Source organism: Anser cygnoides, chromosome 2 (assembly GCF_040182565.1).
Source record: "Anser cygnoides isolate HZ-2024a breed goose chromosome 2, Taihu_goose_T2T_genome, whole genome shotgun sequence".
Taxonomy (NCBI): domain Eukaryota; kingdom Metazoa; phylum Chordata; class Aves; order Anseriformes; family Anatidae; genus Anser; species Anser cygnoides.
Genome location: NC_089874.1, coordinates 155,214,794 through 155,235,070, shown reverse-complemented (window position 1 = coordinate 155,235,070; position 20,277 = coordinate 155,214,794). Strand labels below are relative to the sequence as shown.

The 20,277-nt window shown below is 34.2% G+C and overlaps 1 protein-coding gene across 3 annotated transcripts in view; it reads left to right on the top strand.

The window, feature by feature from the left end:
• DNAAF11 (dynein axonemal assembly factor 11) overlaps positions 1-19,716 on the top strand; it is a 50,801-nt gene extending 31,085 nt beyond the window's left edge. For all 3 annotated transcript variants that reach the window (XM_066990760.1, XM_066990759.1, XM_066990758.1), the window contains 7 exons: positions 242-430; positions 542-619; positions 3,011-3,076; positions 4,638-4,707; positions 5,549-5,644; positions 10,868-10,947; positions 17,725-19,716. In XM_066990760.1, the coding sequence (XP_066846861.1) occupies positions 242-430; positions 542-619; positions 3,011-3,076; positions 4,638-4,707; positions 5,549-5,644; positions 10,868-10,947; positions 17,725-17,911 (766 nt within the window). In that variant the 3' untranslated portion in view covers positions 17,912-19,716. The remainder of the gene's footprint in view (positions 1-241; positions 431-541; positions 620-3,010; positions 3,077-4,637; positions 4,708-5,548; positions 5,645-10,867; positions 10,948-17,724) is intronic.
• Positions 19,717-20,277: the final 561 nt, after the last annotated feature.

The following is a 20,277-nucleotide window of genomic DNA, read 5'->3' as shown; positions in this document are numbered from 1 at the left end:
AAACCATAGTATCACTTTTTAGTTAAATCAATGAAAAGAATTCTGTTGAAAAATGTTTTAATGATTGATGAAAGTTGCAGAACAGATGAAATTATCCAGATCTGTAAGCTATTATTCTCTGTAGGAATTATGCAACTAGTAGTATTGAAGTAAAAAAAATAAATTATTGCAAGAATACATTATCAAAACTGTTACTCTTCATTCATTTCATTAAAATAATATTTCTTGTGATCTTGTGTAGCTCAGGCTCCCTACAGGACAAAGAAAACCATCGGTCAGAAGGAGAAATAGAACAACAAACATGGAGAACAGTTGAAGATGATGAAGAAGACAGAAGATTTTGGGAGGAGCCTACACCTTATACTCCAGAATCTAGATTAGAAACTCACAGATATATTGAAGAAAAACGGAAAGCAAAAGACAATATAAGGTATCCTTAACTTCTTGCCGTCTTCTTCTCTTTTTTTTTTTTTTTTTATCTATACAACATAAAATATGAAAGTGTGAAATTATAAAACATTTTTCTTTCTGTCTTGTTAAGGGATCCAAAAAAGAGAGAGAAGCCTCTTCCAACACTGGTCACTGCAGAAGGAAAAGTTCTAAATGTCAATGTGCCTAAGTATGTAAGGAAGCAATGCTGTGGTTAACTTCTTTTTAGTTGATTTGGGCCACTATTTTGACATACGGGTTGATATTAAGAGAACTGACAAGTTCTGATGTGTAGTATTATATTCCTGATGGTGAAGCTGACTCCTGAAATTATATTCTGATCCTGGAAAAATAATTAATTACTTTTCAGTAAGTTAAGTGTTGAAGGTTGTCTAACTTAATATCTTGGTGTTTGATGATAGAAGAATTTGTTTTTCTGTAAATGACATAAGATGCTTTACTCTTATTACCTTCCATGGTAAGACTCTTTCTTAGAGCATCTTGCTAATAGTGGAAAAAATTTAATGAAAGCTTGACTGCTGAAGATAAATGTGTACGAGTAGCCACTTTAAATGTGGTAAAATATGTCCAAATAATATTTCTAGTCAAAATCATTCTGTCCTCTGATAACAGATGTAAACCTGGCAGAACTGACAAGGTGACAGAAAAGCAAAAGAATGATTTTTTAAGTTCAAACAAGGCAAGCCTTAAATAGTTTAAATCTTACCTTAATATAATTTAATTATGCCTCTAAAAAGCAGAGACATTTAGAACAAAGCTGTAGCTATCTTTCTATAAGAAATACAGTCACCTAGAGTTCATTGTTTGTAGCAGTCCTGTTCATATCATCTGAGTTTTTTGGATTAGAATTTACTGTGTGGATGTGCTCAAGTAAAGTCAGATCACGGAGCAGTTTTTGTCATTATGGCTTCAACAAGAATATCACAGCTCTTCACTGCAACCTGAAAGAGTTGCTAGTAGACAGATGGTGCTCTCCAAAGTTATTGTTTTATTGCAAAAGTCTAGTATCCAATGCAATGTCCAAGTTTATCTAAGGTTCTTTTCGAACATTGGTTATTGAGAGGAATAGCAACATGCTGCTGTGAAAAGAAGACTATTTCTCTTCCTCGTTTCTGTTCAAGCTTTCACCTAGAAAATTTTACAATTCTCTTCTTTTTTTTACTATTAATGTTTTAGTGAATTCTCAAAATTTGTGATGTAGTAAAATAAAGAAGTGTGTACAGGAAAGAAAGCTGTTTTCTATCATTTGCAGTTTTCCATTCAAAAATATCCATTAACCTAAAATTCCCTAAGCTTTCTTCCAAGCTGACTGTATCAGAATACAAGAGAGCAAGGAGTTATAAAGTATATCTGGCAGATGTTTTTCTTGCTGAAAGAATGTATAGAAAGTGTTAACATTTGAGCTTCTTTCTATTAGCTGAACCTAAAATATCTAGGTATTTTAATGGCACTGAAATGTACCAGATAAATTAAATTAAGCCAAACCCTCTCATTTTAGACTTATACCTAATTTATAAAATCATCTCATTTATAGGTGGGTTTTATTTTGTCTTTTCTCTACTTTAATACTTGGGAATGTTTGAGAGTGTGAATAGAACTAGTAAGTCTAGAATAGATCTCCTTATTCAAGATCTGTTCAAAAATTTTAGAACTCAGCCAGCAGATCACAAACACACAGCTAATAAGCTCTCATTTTTAACAAATATTACAGAATCACAGAATCATCTAGGTTGGAAGAGACCTCAAAGATCACCGAGTCCAACCTCTGACCTAACACTAACAAGTCCTCCACTAAACCATATCACTAAGCTCTATGTCTAAACGTCTTTTAAAGACCTCCAGGGATGGTGACTCAACCACTTCCCTGGGCAGCCCATTCCAATGCCTAACAACCCTTTCAGTAAAGAAGTTCTTCCTAATATCCAACCTAAACCTCCCCTGGTGCAACTTTAGCCCATTCCCCCTCGTCCTGTCACCAGGCACGTGGGAGAATAGACCAACACCCACCTCGCAACAGCCTTGAATCAAGGATAGTAAGCAAATCGTTTTTTACTTTGGAAATGCACATGTAGATATTTATGCTACAGGCAACTTAATTGCCGTGAACAAGCACGCAAAGCCTTTTTTTTTTTTTTTTAACAAATGATTAAGTTAGAATCACTGTTTTTCAAACCGTCTGTGCTTTTCATGTACTGTTTTTTTTTTTTTTATCTATGAAGACATCAACAGAACAGACGCTTTGCCAGCAGATGTCTCTCTCTGCACTGACAGACTGATCTTAATTTTAACTGACCTTCAGCACTATTTTTATTTCTGTTTCTTGAGTGTTGGGTGGAGAGAATAGAAAACAAATGTTGAATGACTCTAGCTCAAATGTTAGTAATTTTTCCTGTTCATGAGGAAAAGTGCAACTGTTTCTAAAATGATCATATGACTTTGTCTAAAGTGTATTTGTGTTAATCTAAAATTGCTAGCAATTGAATTTGAAATATGCCATAATGTTTGTTTTTTTCACCCCAATTATGTTGATCCTGGAGATGTTTCTTGTCCTTATTATTAGGCTTCATTTCTCCTTGAAAGACGATGAAGAAAACAACCAGTTCATTTTGGATCTTTCTGTTTACAGGTCAGAAATATTATTTATTTTTCCACTTCATTTTTGCCATTCGTAAGTTCTAATACACAGAATTTCAATTGTACTCCTCCTTGTAAATGGGGAGTTTTCAAGAGGAAGACGAATAACACAGGGGTTGATAGAATCAATCTTGAAGCCTCTGCCAAAGAAATGGAACTGTATAAAATAAAGACCCTTTGGATCGTTCTGTTACTCCTAAATGAGCAGTGTGTCTCAATAGTCCTTTTTTGAATTGATGATTTCTGCAGTCCACAGGCAGGTTTCCTCCAGTGCTGTCCCCTTATATTTATATAAAATATTTTCCATTCTTCATTGGTAGGTTAGGATTGTAGGGAATGGGGTTTCTATGTCCATTCTCTGTCCCTGGAAGTGCTCCAGTACAATTCATGTCCTTGTATAGTTAAATTCTCCTTGAAACAGCGTAGGGCAGCCTTGTCCATACTGCTTATTGGAAGGAGTCTATGGTCTGTCCTATTTCCTAACCTACAACACAGCATTACCTGGAAGAAATGTGGATGAAACGTGCCAAAAAATGACAAGAATACTTTATAACTCTTATGAGTTAAATTATAACTTAATTTGTAACTGCTAAGCACAACAGTACCCTTGCTCGTGGTTCAAAAAGGGGTTAGAAATCCACAAGCTTTTTCACCTCTGATAGGAAATTGTTAAAGTTGGAAGTAGTTTCATAGCACAGAAATAGTATTCACGGCAGTTGTTCTTCCCTTCAAACCTATTAATTTCCCACAAAACAGGCCTGTTCCATTGTTTCTGAATTATAAGAATTAGTTTTCTTGGAACCTCAGAAAATCTGTTCAGGTGCAATAAAATACTGGATATAGTGTTGTAGTCTGTGCTCATTTATAGGAAATGTAAACTAGAAAGTTTTAAAAATTCACCTGAGAAGTAATGTTATAAAGGCAGGGAAATAGGGAACATGCATTTGCGCTTTCACTAGCAGGTCACAAGAACAAGAGCATATGTATCACAAGATGAAGAGCAGATGTTAGAGTGGAGCTTTTACAGGTCGCAAACAGTGACCTGTTTGCCAGTACTGAAATGTAAAAAGACTGTGTTTTCTGGGAATACAATGTGTTTTTTTTCATTCAGTGTAAAAAAGGAACTTTTATTACAAAGGTACCATTTAAGCCTTTAGAAAGAAAAGTAGCAAAATACTTTTACAATTTTAAATAGCAAATAGATGAATTTTCATGTTAAGACAAATCACTAAACTAACAGAAAAAAAAACTTTTCACTTTCCACAAGGATTTTGAAACATTGGAGTTATACAATAGTTGTAGTGAAGGACTCATGTGGTGGACATGACAGAACTTAGACATTATTTTATTTCACATTCCCTAAACATATAGGAATATCATATTTTTCTTCCAAAAATATTAAATGCTAATAATATTTCATTTAACTTAATAACTGAAATTGAAGCTGTAGTTTACAAACTGTGAAGTTGTAATAAAATAATTAAGTACTCTTAAATGCTTATATACTGGACTGTATCATAGATTGATTCATTTATTTATATTTCATTTTGAAGACATCTGGACACTTCTCTGCTTGATGTTGATGTCCAGACAACTTACATACGAGTACTGGTGAAAGGAAAGGTTAGTGTTTTCCTATTACATTCATTTCAAATCAAGACTAAAAGTTTACAATGGTTATTCAGTGAACTCTGGAGCTTTCACAGATTATGAACTTCCATGCACCTATGCAGAAAAAACATTATTTCATACTTGCATTATTCTGAAACACATACATGCTGTTGAAGTCCTAGCCAGAAGAAGTGTAAGCCTGAAATTAAATTCCATTCTCTGTTTGTCTCCTTATTTCTTCTTATTCCCTCAATACAGTATACAATAAATCACTGAGGAAAAGAGCTTGTTAGTTACCCTAGGCTAGAATTTAGTAATTTCACAATCTGGAATTCATAGTAGACAGAAACAAATGGATGTATACTCTTTTGAAAGGGTGTTTAAAATTCAAGTTTATTTCCTTCTCAGTGGTTATAATTTTATCATCAAATATTTGAAAAATTCTTAGTACTTAATTAGTAAACCAAAATCTGTATTTATGACTGTACCAACTGCATAAATAAAACTTCAAAATTACTTTATGTTTAAAATAGACTAGATAATCTTTCTCACTTAATTGCTAATATAAGTCAAGCATCATTTTACAACCTTCGTTAGAAATGTCACTTCAGAAATGACAGCAATTCAAGAATATACATATAACCATAATTCTAAGTAAAAGCTGTTTAGCATGTTAATCATTTATTAGGATTAGTAATACTATATTTATAGCAATAGGATTTAGACACATACTGTTCTATAGATCAAAGGATGTGGTAGCTATATTTCCGCATGGGTTTTGTCTAGGTCAAATAAATAAATAACTAAATAGATGTTTTATCATGACACATTTCAAACCCATATTTTCTCATAGCCATTCCAGCTTGTGCTCCCTGAGGAAGTGAAGCCAGATAGCAGCTCTGCTAAAAGATCACAAACAACTGGTCATTTAGTTGTCAGCATGCCGAAGGTATGTTAAATAATCTGAGGAGGCATCATAGAAAGGTATTTAAATTATTGTGAGTACTTTAAGAATATTTCTGAGTTACAGGTAACATCTGAGTAGCTAGTTATTCAGGCTAGCCTTTCCCATCAGGATGTATTTCTTAAAGAAAGAAGGAACATTCCAGAATGACAATTTAATCATAGAGCCAAACCATTGGATTTAGGATTCCTTTAAAGGAACACTATGGAAAACAATATTAATGGAACTGTTTCTATTTCCTATATTTTCAATAGAAACAGCTTTTTATGTATGAAAATATCCTCTGCAAAACCTACCATATTGTGCAACCACGTAAGATGTATTTTTAAAAGAACTGAGAATAAGCAGTTTTTCTACCTGTTTGAGATAACAAAAACAAACCAGTTTTTCAAAAATTGTGTGGCACACACCTGCATGAAAATTACATTATGGTTCAAGCATAGGCATTATGTACTACTACTCTCACATCTCAGGTGATCAGAACAAGAGTTGCTTAATTCATTTTCCCTTCATGCTTTCCCTAGGTGCAAATGATACACTTGATCAGCTCTACAAAGTATGTGTACTCACAGAGTAAGAGGGCTGTGGCAACATGGTGCTTCAACTGAGAAATGCTACACAGCAGGCCTCAGTACTTAAAGAAGCCTGGGCAGAAGTCATATTCCCCTAATATTCCTAACTCTGTGTTCTCCTGTCTCACCTGTGCTCTGATTGCCTGTATGGAGTCATGCTGTCCTTTGTGGCACTAAGGGATGTGGTGGTTTAGTGGTGGGACTCAGTAGGTCCCTGCATGGACAACCTCTGATTAAATCACGAGCTGTCATTTTAGCATCAAGCATACAGTTTCACCAAGAGTTTGAGGAATGCTGAAAATTGTACTCATTTGATTAAGATTCATATTTAATTAATATTCAAAATTTACTCATATGAGAATTTACACTTTCCTACACTTATTTATTTGAAACTGAGGCCTTGACAATTGCCATTTTGGATAATGTTATTTTCAAATGCTTTTGAACAGAGTTTTGTTTATTACTTACCTGTCTTTCACATATTTTAAGTACCATCAGTTTTCTATCTCATAACCTGCTTTTATTAGACTTCGATAGTGTTTTTGTGGATGAGCAGTGCCCTAGAAAACATAAATATTTTAAGGAGCCTCTGTGTACATTCAAATCTGCTATCTTCCAAGAAAGCAGTACCTACATGAGCAACGTGAATATTTCCTCTTTCTATTGTGATTAAGAATTGCCTTTATTCCATGATTAAATTTATGTTCTACCCATGTTTCACCTATCTTGATATTTTACCTACACCTATATATTTTACCTAGACTGAGGGTCTGGAGCCTGCCTCATCTCAGAATGTCACAGTTCAGAGATACTTGTGAGACCTGAGGAGGTCTCTACAGAATAACCGAGGTCATGTTGTTCAGCCTAGAGAAGAGGAGGCTCAAAAGGGTCTTAACTGACTGGGGTGTGGTAGTGGTGGTGAAGGGGGAGTAAAGAAGATGGAACAAAGCTCTTTCCAGTGGTGTGTAATGACAGGGCAAGAAGCAGTAAGTACAAAGAGAAACACCAGAATGCTCTGTCTAACATAACGAAACATATTTTAATGGTGAGAGTGATCAAACACTGGAACAAGTTGCTCAAAAAAGTCATGGAGTCTTCACCCTTGGAGATCTTCAAAAGCCACCTGGATGTGGTCCTGGGCAACTGGCTCCAGGTGGCAGTGCCTGAGCAGGGGTTTGGACTAAATGACCTCCAGAGATCCATTCCAACCTCAACTGTTTTATGATTCTGAGATAACGGCGAGCTTCGTGGATTTGTTGAGCGAAGATGGATCTGTGCTACTTTGCAGCAATTCCGCTTAGGAGGTGCAAAAGAATTGTTCTGTGTTACAGTCACGCAATCTCTTCCGTTCCTTCAGAACTAAATTGGAGTGCACAAGCTATATTTTTGGGGATACATATCCTTTTCAGATGTTCTCTATCCATACATATTGTATTGGTATTAACAGGATGTATTCTAGGAAGCTAAGTATAATGAATAAAGGTTAGCAGTAAGTGGAATGCCAATAGTTATTTTTCTTTGAGAACATTATGGCTGAAGTTATCAACAATATTTGAGAATACTAATTTTATATCATCAACTTAATATAAATTCCTTTTTATAAGATGATAGGAGGAACCGAATTCGTGCAACTTCTTTTCAGTTTATATCAGTGATGAGACAAACCTAATGACTATATTGTGCTGTTTAACCTTTCTGTTCCTGATAAATAATTATTCTCAAAATAAAATTATTTGCAACTAGATAAATGACTTAGCACATTCCTTAAGTAACTGACATTTTAAGAATACTATTAACAAAAAAAGTAAACTTCTGCAGTAGGGTTCTTGCAATACTGTCCTGAAAATACCTCTCTCTTCTCAGGAAGAGAACAGGAAATGAACTGTATTCAGTGTTTTTTGTTTGCTTTAGGGAGTTTCTGATCAGGTTGCTAGACCTTTCAGCATATATCTTCCAGCCTGTTCATAGTTCCCTAGCCTTTAAAATGAAAAGTAAAACCTCTTCAGTTTTCTCTCTGATGGCCTTGCCATACCATAGATGTTAGAGATAGTAAATTGCACATAAAGGAAAAGAAAGTAAATCATTTTCACCATCTTTTCAGAAAACATTTTTTTTGAAAATGTACTGTTTATTGCACAGCAAATCATTGCAGAACGGGTGTCTTTCTAAGGCACTGTCTACCAACAGATTTGGAAGGTCATCAAAACAAATTTGAAGGACACAACATTCAGTGAATTGTGACACTTTTCAAGTGTGGTGTTTATACTGTAATAACCGTAATCGTCTGTACAGAGATTTTGTATGAGTAAATGGGGTTGATAGCAAGTACATTGTAATGCTTCATTTTCTGGGAAAAATATCTGTGACATGAAGCTTTTCAACCTTTCAGCCTCTATGCTCTGGCAGTGTCATCTTTGCAGATGATGCAGGAAAGTAAAAAAATGAACTTTTCTTTATTGGCTTTGACCAAAATTGGCATATTAAATCAGTGATTTTGCAAAATGCCATCAGTAGGGTACACCAGTAGCATGTTAATTACTGTCTGAGAAACAGCATCAAAACCAGTGTTATTACCAAACAGTTTTTATTTATGGCTTTGAGACATTCTGTGTCATGTTTTAAAACTTGACTTTCCTTATTTTAGTGAATCAGAGAAGAAAATTTTGACTTTTTGATTAATCCTTTATTATATAAGCAGTAAAAAATTAATTCTGACAGCTTTTTATAGCCTGGGCCTTTGAAAGCATTTAGAAACTTAAAGATCAATGAGAGTTAGATTCCTTAATTAATTTAAAAATAGAGGGGTATACATTATGCATGTCAGTGTAAGGGTTATTTGATGGAATTTCATTATAAAATTCTCACTTATCTAGGTGTGGCAAATGCAGTAATATTTCATTACTGTCAAAGGCATATGGAGACATACAGCTGTGAAACCCTAGAAATCTTTTCTTCCTTCAAAATAAATGTGTTTCAGGGAAACTCTGTTACTCAGTGGAATTCATGTTGCAGAAGAAGAAAGCCATGGTAGGAATAAATTGTAGGCTGAAAAGGTGACTCAGCTTAAAAATATTGTTTTCACAAATTCCATCTGTTTTCTCAAATATTCCAGATTCTACTTAACACATCAATTTCTAGACTTCTCTGCTAATGTTCTTAAAAGATGTTTCCTTTCTGATTTCTGATTACACTAAATACTAGCAATAGTTTCATAGAATTACTTCCAAAAAGCTTCATTATATTCACTTAGTCCCTCTTCCTGGATATTACAGAGTTTAAATTTCATTCAGTGAACTTGCTACTGAGCCCAAACTCTTATATTTGTCCACAGCTGAAGCAGTGGCTGTTCTGTTTTCCAGATCATTTGTCCTGACTTGATTGACATCTCCAAGAGATCAATGTGCAATCACTGTCCTGGTGAAGCTCATGTGCCATTATTGCACATTGTTTCAAAAGCAAGAAAAAAGAGAACATCACTTATGATTTTTCTTGAACAGAGGTAGGAGGACATCTTTTGAGCAAAGGAGCTTTTGAGTCAAATGATATTTGACAATAATAGATGCTCCAGTACACAATTCCTAACCCTTCCCTAATTTGAAAGCCCCTTGACAGGATCACATCCCATCAAGGAGCCATTTCTGTTGATTGCAGAATCAGCAATTTTCCTCACTATCCTTGATGATGTGCTCTGAAGGCAAAGCAAGGAACCTTAGCTTCAGAGGGAGCAACAGAATGAATGACTGTTACAAGAACAGAACACGGTACAGCCTACTGAGAAGAGGGAAAGTTCAAAGAAAAAGACTTTTCTTCACCAGAGGATATACAGAGTCAGAAAGGATCAGCCCTTTGACAATGCATTTCAGAATTGAATGATAGAAGCCACAAGATTTGTCTTATTTCTTGAACATTTTAGAGCAGGTCTGGAACAGCATGCTTTCAAACCAATGTTACTAGAAAACACTAGATACTCTTTGTCATAGTTCCTGTTCATCTCCTTCCTTTCAAACCTTAAGGGGTCCCTCTCCCTTGATGTCACTAAGTAGGGAAAGAGATAGCTTTTGCCATAAGAAATAACATACATGTCCTCTAAAAAATGGTGATGGACATGTTTTCTTTGAGAAAGGGAATTCACTTCGTCTTCAATCTTGAGATTTTGTTTTCAGCAAAATTGCTGAGGGAGTTTGTGGACATTTGTCTCTTTTACAAAGAGTGAGAAGTCCAGAGGGCAGCAGACTCTTTAATAAAAATATCTGAACTAGCATGTGGACACTAAAACTGAAATATAAGAAGGAGACACATCATGAACAAGTTCATTAGCTACAGAGAAAATCAGTAATGTGCATTATTAACATTGTGCTAAACAAGACAGCACATATATATATGTATATATTTAAATATTTAAAGATATATATACTCATATATATAACTGAATATAATTCCATTCAGATGATTTGGTTAAAATGGCTTTATTCATGTTTCACGCTGAGTGAAGAGTGTTAAAATCTAACAGAAAAGTCACACGAGAAAATTTATTTGCATCTTAATTTTTCTTTTTTTTTTTTTGATAGATTATTTAAATGCTTTTGAGCATAAATGACTTCTGTGGGACTTATTTTTCTGTATATTTTTATTTTAGGCTAAAGAAATAATCCTGGCTAAGCAAAAATTATCAACTTCAATCAAACCTTCTGACACAATGCAAAAAAATGCAAGAAGGTAATTCCTTTTTTCTTTCACATTAGCGTTTTTTTATTTTATTTTTTTTGGTACATTAGTTATTCACTTGTCAGAATATATGTTTTTTATTGAGTATCTTATTGTGGAAAGTACGAAAATATTGATTTGTATAGAGTAAAACTATGTATGAAAGCTTTAGACTAATGGCCTGTCTGATGCTGATTATAAAGTGATCTGCTCCAACAGCAGAGCCAAAAAAGCACTTATTTCTGCAGATCGGTTCTGTTTCATCAGCTCATTCAGATATTGATCTAGTATACACTAAAACCAAATCACCTACTGAGAATTGCCTCTGCAGAGCTCCTTGCTACATAGCCTAGGTCTCAAAACCATTTAGAAAGCAATGATTTTGGACATCTCAGGAATGTATTTGCACAGTGATACAGTATATATATTGAGCTACTGCACCAATAAGTAGTTTCAAAAAGCAGTTCTTCAGGGTTTCATAACATAGCTCCATACTGTTACATGTGATGTAAACTCCATCTCTTGAACTCTTTCAGTTAGTGACTGCCAGTAAGAAGTAAATATCAGGGCTGCACTATTTTTTTTTTTTCTCTTACCAAGTGTTACTAGCCATTATGGTAGACAGACAGTAGGGCTCATAGCCACTTGGCCTTACAAAGTACAGATACCACAATATGTATTAAACTATTTTGCTTTTCCTCTTGCTATAGGCAGCAACGTTCATACCATTATAAGATATGGTAACAGCAAAGTTTGTTAAGCATCTTACCTATTTGTATTTTAATTGTTACATTTGTTTCTTTGTGTGTTTTCATTGTGGTAACATGTTAATGGAAAGGCTAAGCAGTTAGTAAAAATTAGCATTATTGATCACAACTGTTCTTCTTGGTCTCAATGTTTAGGACACTGTTCAAATGGCACTACAAGAGTCACTGATGTCATTATTTCTGCTTTTTATTTTGTAATTTTAATAAGGATCGGTTGTGTCTTTTCTTGAGTGGCCTGCTTAATGAGAAGACAATAGGGTGACTGCAAGACTTTGTCGAGATTCCTAATGAGCCACAACCACTGCACCCTTACCTTAGGCAGCAGTGCATCTTCTTAATTACTGAGTATTTCCATAATTTTTCTTTAAAAGGTCCAAGCCAAATGGTGCAAAAGTGATGGTTCTTTCCAGCAGAAGCACAGCTAAAGCCTTAGAAACATTAAAAGAAATCAGTTAAAAGAAATGTCTGAACCTTTCTCCAGGATAAAACTAGATCTTCCTTCTGTAGATACCTGATGTTATCTCTCTTCCAGATTCTGCCAAACAGCAAAAGAGCTAGCAACTACGGGGTTAGGAATACATATTTCCTCAGAACTCTGTGTGTATTTAGTTTTGGCTACACAGTAAGTGATTAAATAGCCATAATGGGGACATGTCCCCTTCCCTGCCAACTGATGAACTAAAGGTACCCCATGGCGTAACAAAAGAACAAGAAGTTGTGTTTGATTTCAGCTTTAAGTAATTATGAAAATGCTCACTGAAGATATTGAAGGAAAAATACAAATTTTACTGTTAATATATTACCGGAATATGTATCGCAAAAACAGAAGTAGGAAAGAAGCATTCTGAGTTACAGCTCTTACTACAAGTAGTAAGTTTTGACCTCTTTGGTTGAAAAATTGCTGACTAGCCAGCTGTTAAAAATTTGCTGAATAGTTCTCTTAGATTACAGAAGAACATTCATTACAGTGGTTACACTTGACAGGTACAGATGTCTTAGCTAAATTCTGTCAGACAATCTGCTAAACTATAATATAGTGCTTTAAATCTCTTAACTTGTTAGCTAGATTGCATGATGATACTATTATTACTTCTGCCACATAGGAGAGATTTCTTCTGTGACTGTATACAAAACTGTACTTCAAACCTTCAAAGAGACAAGTTTCCATAGCAGGAATTTGACATATTTATTTATTATGCGTCCAAAATTTGTAGTTATATAGTAGCTGATTATGTCAGTCTTTACTGTGACTGACCTCATTCATCTATGAGGTACAGAAGTAGAGTTTTCCGCAATTGCATAAATGAAGTATATAAATGTATAGGTAGAAATAAAGTCATACTATAATTTGTCAGAGTAACAGTTACAAAAGTAACATACCCTCAGCTTGAGTCTGTTCCTCCCATATCATTGGAAAAGAAAAAAAGAAAATAAAACTCAAAATGTCTTTAAATGTTAATATACACATACTTGAAATCTTCCAGTAAAAGATTGAGGAATACATGGGAGATTCCTTATTCTTTGTTTTGTACTGTAGTTCTTTATGTACAGAGGTAGAGAAATACAGCCAGAGAATAGGCCCATTTAAAGAGGAGAAGGAATGGAGCATCAAATTCTATAATACTTCACAACATAGAATTAAAAACAAATCAACAAGTTCAAACATTAAAATATCAAATATATCTTTCATAATGAAATAAGGAATGTAAAGTAAAGGTTATCTTTTCTACTTAACTAGTTCAAGCATTGCAAATCCTACTACCTTTTAGCGAAGTACAATTGCACTGGTTAACTAAGCCAGTAGGAGCTATAGAAGATACTGCATTAGGTTAGAAATCTGATTTACATTGTACTGGAATCAGTTCTTAGTAGCAGTATGCAATTTATAACTTTTTTTTTTTTCTTTTTTTTTTCTCATCTGGATTCTTGAGAGGAAAAACAGAAGAAAAATATATGCTGCTGGAGCATCCACCACTATTTGCTAGTACACTCATAAATGCTTTTGAACAGGTTATCCAATTCAAGCCATATTTGACTTGTTGGGCGATACATCAGATACCTAAAATGTTTGTAAGTTTTGTTGAACTCTAGGCCAAGAAAACTTGGATATTTTAAATCACTCTATTGGATTTTAATTCCACCCTCTTTCTAGCAAATGTTATCATAAGTAAGGAGTCCTAATTTGAATCCTTGAAAGAATCCTTGCAACATGTGGGAATACCCCTCTCCTTTCCACAGACTTAATGGCTGAGGATCTCCCACAGTACATTTCTAAAGTTCACAGAGAGAGATAGAGGTGTGACAACTTGGAAAGGAGAGAAATTCATGTTACAAAGAGAAATACAGTAGAACAAAATTAATAATTTCCATTCTGGAAATGTGAGGTAAGATTGAATGGGTCTGTAGACAAACTAACCTGATGGAATTGCAAGAGGATTTATGTGATTTTTCAGAACCCAAATTCACCATCATTTCTGCTCCTAAACCAAGAGCAAATATTTTAACTAGAAGATAGGCAAGTGTGGCTTGCACAAGAGATGAATGTATGTATGGAAAGATCACACATAGCAAATCAGTTATCAGTTCTACTGAGATGTCATGTGTGCCATCTACAGAGGCCTAGGAGTAGATCACAAATTTAGAGAGTTGAATAGATTTGCAGAAATAATCTTTTCAGTCTACACAGTTTGATAGCTTTTATGTAGATATTGAGAATTCTTGCTCTCACTGCAAGTTACGTTGTCTGGAATAGGAAGAATTACAGGAGTTAACTGACTTTTTAAACAGAATGTAGATCAGCTATGACTAAGCAACATTTAAAAAAAAAGCTTTTTATCCCAGTTAAGGTTAAAGTATAGATTGAATTGCATTCTCATGAAGACCTGGAGCTAGAAGACTGGAAAAAGTGACTCTCCAAAGCTGTTGCTCATACCTTGTAAATACCTTGCAAATATCTTTGGACATGCTGATGCCAAAAAGGAAACTTTCAATCACGTGTCAGAGAGTGCATTTTCTGGATAAGAAGTATGAGAAATCTTTGGCAATCTAAACTTTTATAGAAATTCAGAGGTTGAAACAAGGAAATGTAACTGTCAAACCATTAAAATATCAAATATAGGGATTAAGAACTGTGTGAACAAAAGTGTAAATTATAAAAAAAATCAAATTATCGGATATGTGTTCTGTCACACACCAGACTGTTCAGCAGGCTGCTATAGTTATGCAAAAATGAAGGACTAACGATCATATTTTTTTTATAGTGTAGTCTTTATTTTCTTTTTTTAAAGCATTGTTGAACTATGTAGAGATAGAAATAGCCTTTGTAAGGGAAAAGAATGCCAGAAAAAAAATAAATAAAAAAAGAAAGCATTGAATTCAATATAATTTATTTTCTATGGTCATCTAGTCTTTAGGCCATAGTTTTCCCCTGACTGCTCAACAGCAGGTAGCAGTGCCCAAAACTTTGAACTTTATTTATTTATTTATTTTTTTACCTGAATTTGAAATCATTTGCAAATATTGAGGTTTCCAGATGTGCTGTAGTTGGTCCTGCAAGAAACATTATTATCTTCATCACTATTGTTTTACCATTGTTCATGGAAGCGCATTAGCAACAAAATTATTTTTATTCCTCTAGGTAGACCTATATGGAAAAAAATCTTTAGGTGACATAAAACTCCAATTTTTCTTCCAAAATTCTATTTTTTCCTCCAAAAAAGGCAGTTAGGTAGGTAGTTAGGTAATTAGTCCTTGACATCATCAGCTCAGCTCTTTTTGCACAGATTACATGATCAGAGGAGCATATTCCCTGGAGATTAATGCATGATAGCTACACTAACTATCACAACTAAGTCTATCAGCCAAATATGTGTATCATAGTAGTTAGTATCTGTCATAGATATCTAGTATAGGTATCTAGTAGTTAGTATCTATCATAGTAGTTAGTACTATCATAGATAGTACCATGAGGTTTACTGAACAAATATAGAATATTTGACCGTGCATATTTAAGTATATAAAAATCTACCTCCTTTTTGGAAAGAAAAAATCATCTGTACTTGATTCTATTTTTCTTATTGTCCATTGCTAATAGATACTTATTGATAACATGTGCTGATTAATTTTTGAAAATGACTGATGTTTATAATCCTTTCATAGTTGCTGATGTGGACTGTTACTTATGACTGATGTGGACTGTTACTTATGACACTCACTGTTAATTAGTTTTTGGTGTATTGAAGTTTATTCTGCTACTAAGCAATAAATTATTCAAACGCCGTAGAGTTTACTATATTTTCATGACTAGCAATTTGTACAATTTTAGAGCTGTTGAACAAATGTAAATTACAACTACTAATTAAAATACATCAAACCAAGGAAAATCTTTTCTACTATGTGAACAAAGCACACACTGAGGCTAATTAATTTTCATATTAATGGTTTTTAGCTTTTTCTGAAGTACTTCAAATCAGTGATTAGTCATTAGTGATGAGATTAGGATTCTGGACAGGTGGTGCTTTTTTTGGAATCTCCCCAGTGGCTACAAATAGAGTCACTCAAGGTCACAGCACATTTCACAAATCACAAAGGAGATAAAAATGTTTCTTACATCTTGGGGATGAACATTTTCTGGAATGTTGCCACAAAGCACATCCACTTTTGTTTCAATAAACTGTGTAATATCATTAAAAAACTATCCTTATAAATTGAAGAACATTCCAGGTGAAGAAATAAAAGTTTTCTCATATCGTCCTTCATTACCCATAAAATTCTCTTCTGAGTAGTTTTTGTTTGTGCCACTTGTGGGAAAAGGTTATTTGGATCCTTAAGGCAGCAGGCTTCTCAGGAAAATGAGCAAATAATTCGCAAGAAACTCCCAAGAAAAACCTAGTGGCATAAGGCTGAAAGAGGTGGATAGGCTGATTAACGCCTCTTCTGTTAGTTATGCTTTCCTCGGCAGAGGAGAGGAAGAAACCTGCCATGAATCCCTCTGCATCTCTCCTCTACATGTACAGAGATCTTACACAAAGGAGTGAGCTGGGATGTCTGCTCAGGCCCCACAGGAGCCTTGATGGAGAAGCAGGCTTTGGCAGCTCATTGGCAAAACTCTGGATTTTTAACAAGTAAAAATGGTGTATTTTCAGTTTGAAATCATTTAATATGCTTTATTTACATATTTTCATTACTTACATTGTCATCAAAGCAATGCATTCTTTCATCCAGTGGCTTTATTACTTTTTCCTTTGTTCTAGTCCTAATAAGTCTTTCTGATCTCCTGGGTAAGCAGGTAGTTTTCTCACATCTTTGAAGAGTGATGTACTGTCATCTGTAATGCTGAGCTTGGAACTTAGACCCAAAGTAACATTCAATATAAAAGGAAAATTTGTTCAAAGATGTACAAATCATGTTGGAATATGCAGAAATTAGAACATCATTGAACAATTACATTTCCATTTTGCCTTTTTTTTGCTGTAAACTGCTACAAATTACTTGAAAACAGGCTAGGTTTTTTCCAGTTAAGTGTTTAGTTCCTTTATTAGAAAACAAAATAAACAAACAAAAACCGACAAAATGCCTTCAAATGCTGCAAGACAGAAATTATAGGAGTATTTCAAATCTTTGATCATCATGTCATATTGCTTGGTTGCCTTAATGTGTTGACTGTACACATTTCTAAGTGTGATCTGAAAGAATTACCTTAATAGTGAATGAATCTGAAAATTCTGTTATGCCTCAGAACTTTCTTATATCTTTTTTTTTTTTTTTCATAATACAAACATGGTTAGGATTCATATTGACAAAACATAAGAGTTAGCTGATATAAACAGATATATTATTACAAATAATAAGCACTCTTATTCTTCATTTAATTTTAAATTGTAAATTAAAAAAAAAAGTGAAATAAATAAATCTAGTATCAAGTCTCACTTTGAAGTCAACAGGTTTATAAACAGTGACCCAGAATTGTGCTATTTGACACTGAAATTAATTTTTTTTTTCATTTACTTTCTTCTTATTTCAGGAGTGGACAAGTTGAGAAATTAGAAGTGGATCCTAGTAAATATTCATTCCCTGATGTGACAAAAATAATCCAAGAAAAGGAACGAATTGGACAAGGACCTATTACACTACAAAGAGAGAAGATTACAGAGACTAAGAAGAATTATGTTGATTTTGAAAATAATGAAGATGTTCCTCCCTTAATTTGAAATGTTCTTAAGTAGTGTCTCCATATGTAGCTTGTATATCTGAGTCGATTTCATGATCCTATGTGTAAAGTAAGTATAATATAGCTGAGGTTGGAAATATTATTTACAGTTCTTATCATAAGCTTTGTTATGCCTCTGTTTTCTGCTGTGTTTTCTGTTAGAATATTGCTTCTATAAATTCTTTCTTCTAGTTTGTTTACTTAGTAAATCCCAATTCAGAATGGGAGCCATATAAGTGAAATATTGTCATTTCTTCAAATAATTTATTGTTTAGCTTAAAAGATGACATATTACTGAAAAAGAAAGAGAAGGAAGGAAAAAAGCATTTGGATAAGACTTATGGTTATTCTAACTGACATAAAGATAACAAATCTCTATGTATTCCAGTGTTTTCTTTCTCATGAAGGACAACAGTAAAGGAAAGCAATGTATTTTGGACATGAGAGACATTGCTGTAATCTACCATAAATGAGTGAATTTTTCAGCATAAGGCAGAGTTCCAGGATTCTGGAGCTGGTATAGCAATGCCACTCCTTGAAAATGTTGGGAGAGGATATCATTGAACAAGGTATCTCAGACGTGGCACTGTGGGGCAGCTGAGAGAAATCACTAAGGCCATTCTTGGTTCTCTAAATGCAGCTGCTCTAGACAGTTCCAGATTTTTCAGAGTCCCTTACAAATACCAAGGTTAATTTTTAGCTGTGATTAGCCTTACGGTGAAATAAGGGTGGACAGGAGGAATAGGATGAGCTGTTCCTTCCCTATGTTTTAGCCTGTTCTTAGCAACCAGAAACTCCATTATCTTATTTTCCCCTCAGCTTTTGAAATGCCCCAGAAGTAAAACAGGCAGCATCAAAGAACAAATATATGCTGGGTTACCATTTCATTATTGAAAATTATTGCAATTTGGTAAGACCAAATTTGCTTTCCTCCCCCTGGTTTCCTGGGAAAACAAGGCTCATGTCATTCTTAATTTCAGTTCTGCTTTCAAAAGTCATTTTGGTTATTATTACCCTATTTGACAGCAGGGAAGGGTCCCAGAAATATTCAGATCCTCTAAATTTTAAATCCTCAAAATGGTCACTGACTAGTAAAAAGGGATTCTCTTGACACCTCCGCTGCTGGAAAGACAACTCAGCCACTGCCTATTTGGACAGTAGCCTCTCAGTTAATCAATATGTCAGTAGCCCTGTGTGCATGTTATCATTCTTGCTTAGGCAGTAGTTAAAGAAAGTAGGAGTCATGATGGTGGGGCTCTGGGAACCTAGGGGAAAGCCAAGGGGAGCGTGGGAAGTATTTAGGAAATATGCTTAGACCTTGAGTAATTATGGAAAGAGTGGATATTGAGAAGGCAATGAAATTTTGTAGAGGGAGGATCACAGAAAATATGTCTAGGTTGGGAGGTTGCTGAAGTGAGGAATACATAGGGGACATTTGACAAAATCACAGGAAACCAAGCCTCTTTAGCTCCATTGTCTACCAAACGATTTAAGAATGTATGTGCCTGAACGCCTCTATTTTCTTTTAGTTGGGGAATTAGCATTTGATTCTATATTAAAAATCAATACCTTTTTTCCTTTTCTGTACACTAATTTTAAAGCCATTTTTATTAAAACAAATGAATAAACAAACAAACAAACAGAAAAGGGATACTCCAGCCAAATAAATAAATAAATAAATAAAAATCCAGTGATCTACATTACCTTGCTAATGAATCTGAAACTTTCTCTGTAAAGGAAGGCTTCATTTGGCCCTGCAAAAAGAAAATGCTTCTGATTCAAAACAGCTTTTGCTTCCAGCCAAATTGGCTATAAGGAGCAAAAGCAACTCTGAAAGTAACAGAGGGTATTTTGTGGTTAGATCTTGTTTTCATTTTTAAGATAGAAAATTAATAAGCTGAACTTAACTGAAACACTAAAACTGCACTTAAAATATGTTATTTAAGTAGCAATCTAGGTTCAGATAATGCCTATCTATGATACTGGCCAGTACATTGTAAACTTCATGATACATTCTTTGAAAGTGCTATATCCCTAATTGTGAAAAACATAATGCAAAATAAATAAAATAAATAAATAAATAAACCAGTGATTAAAAAGAAAACATTGCTATTGAATTCCACCTTTTTTTAGTCTCGCTAAAGTGCTTTATGGTTCTCCACAGATGTTTAATGTAAGACAAAGATAAATAGTCTTTTTTAAAGAGTTCTGGAGAGAAGCAGAATAAATCCATCAGTTTAGGCTGATGGGTTGAATTCATGCTTTTTCTTCAATTTCAATCTAAGATGGATTAAAATAAAAAAAAAAAAAAAGGAGTTTCATACTGATGCTACGTGCACAGAGATGAAAAGAAAATGTATATAATCA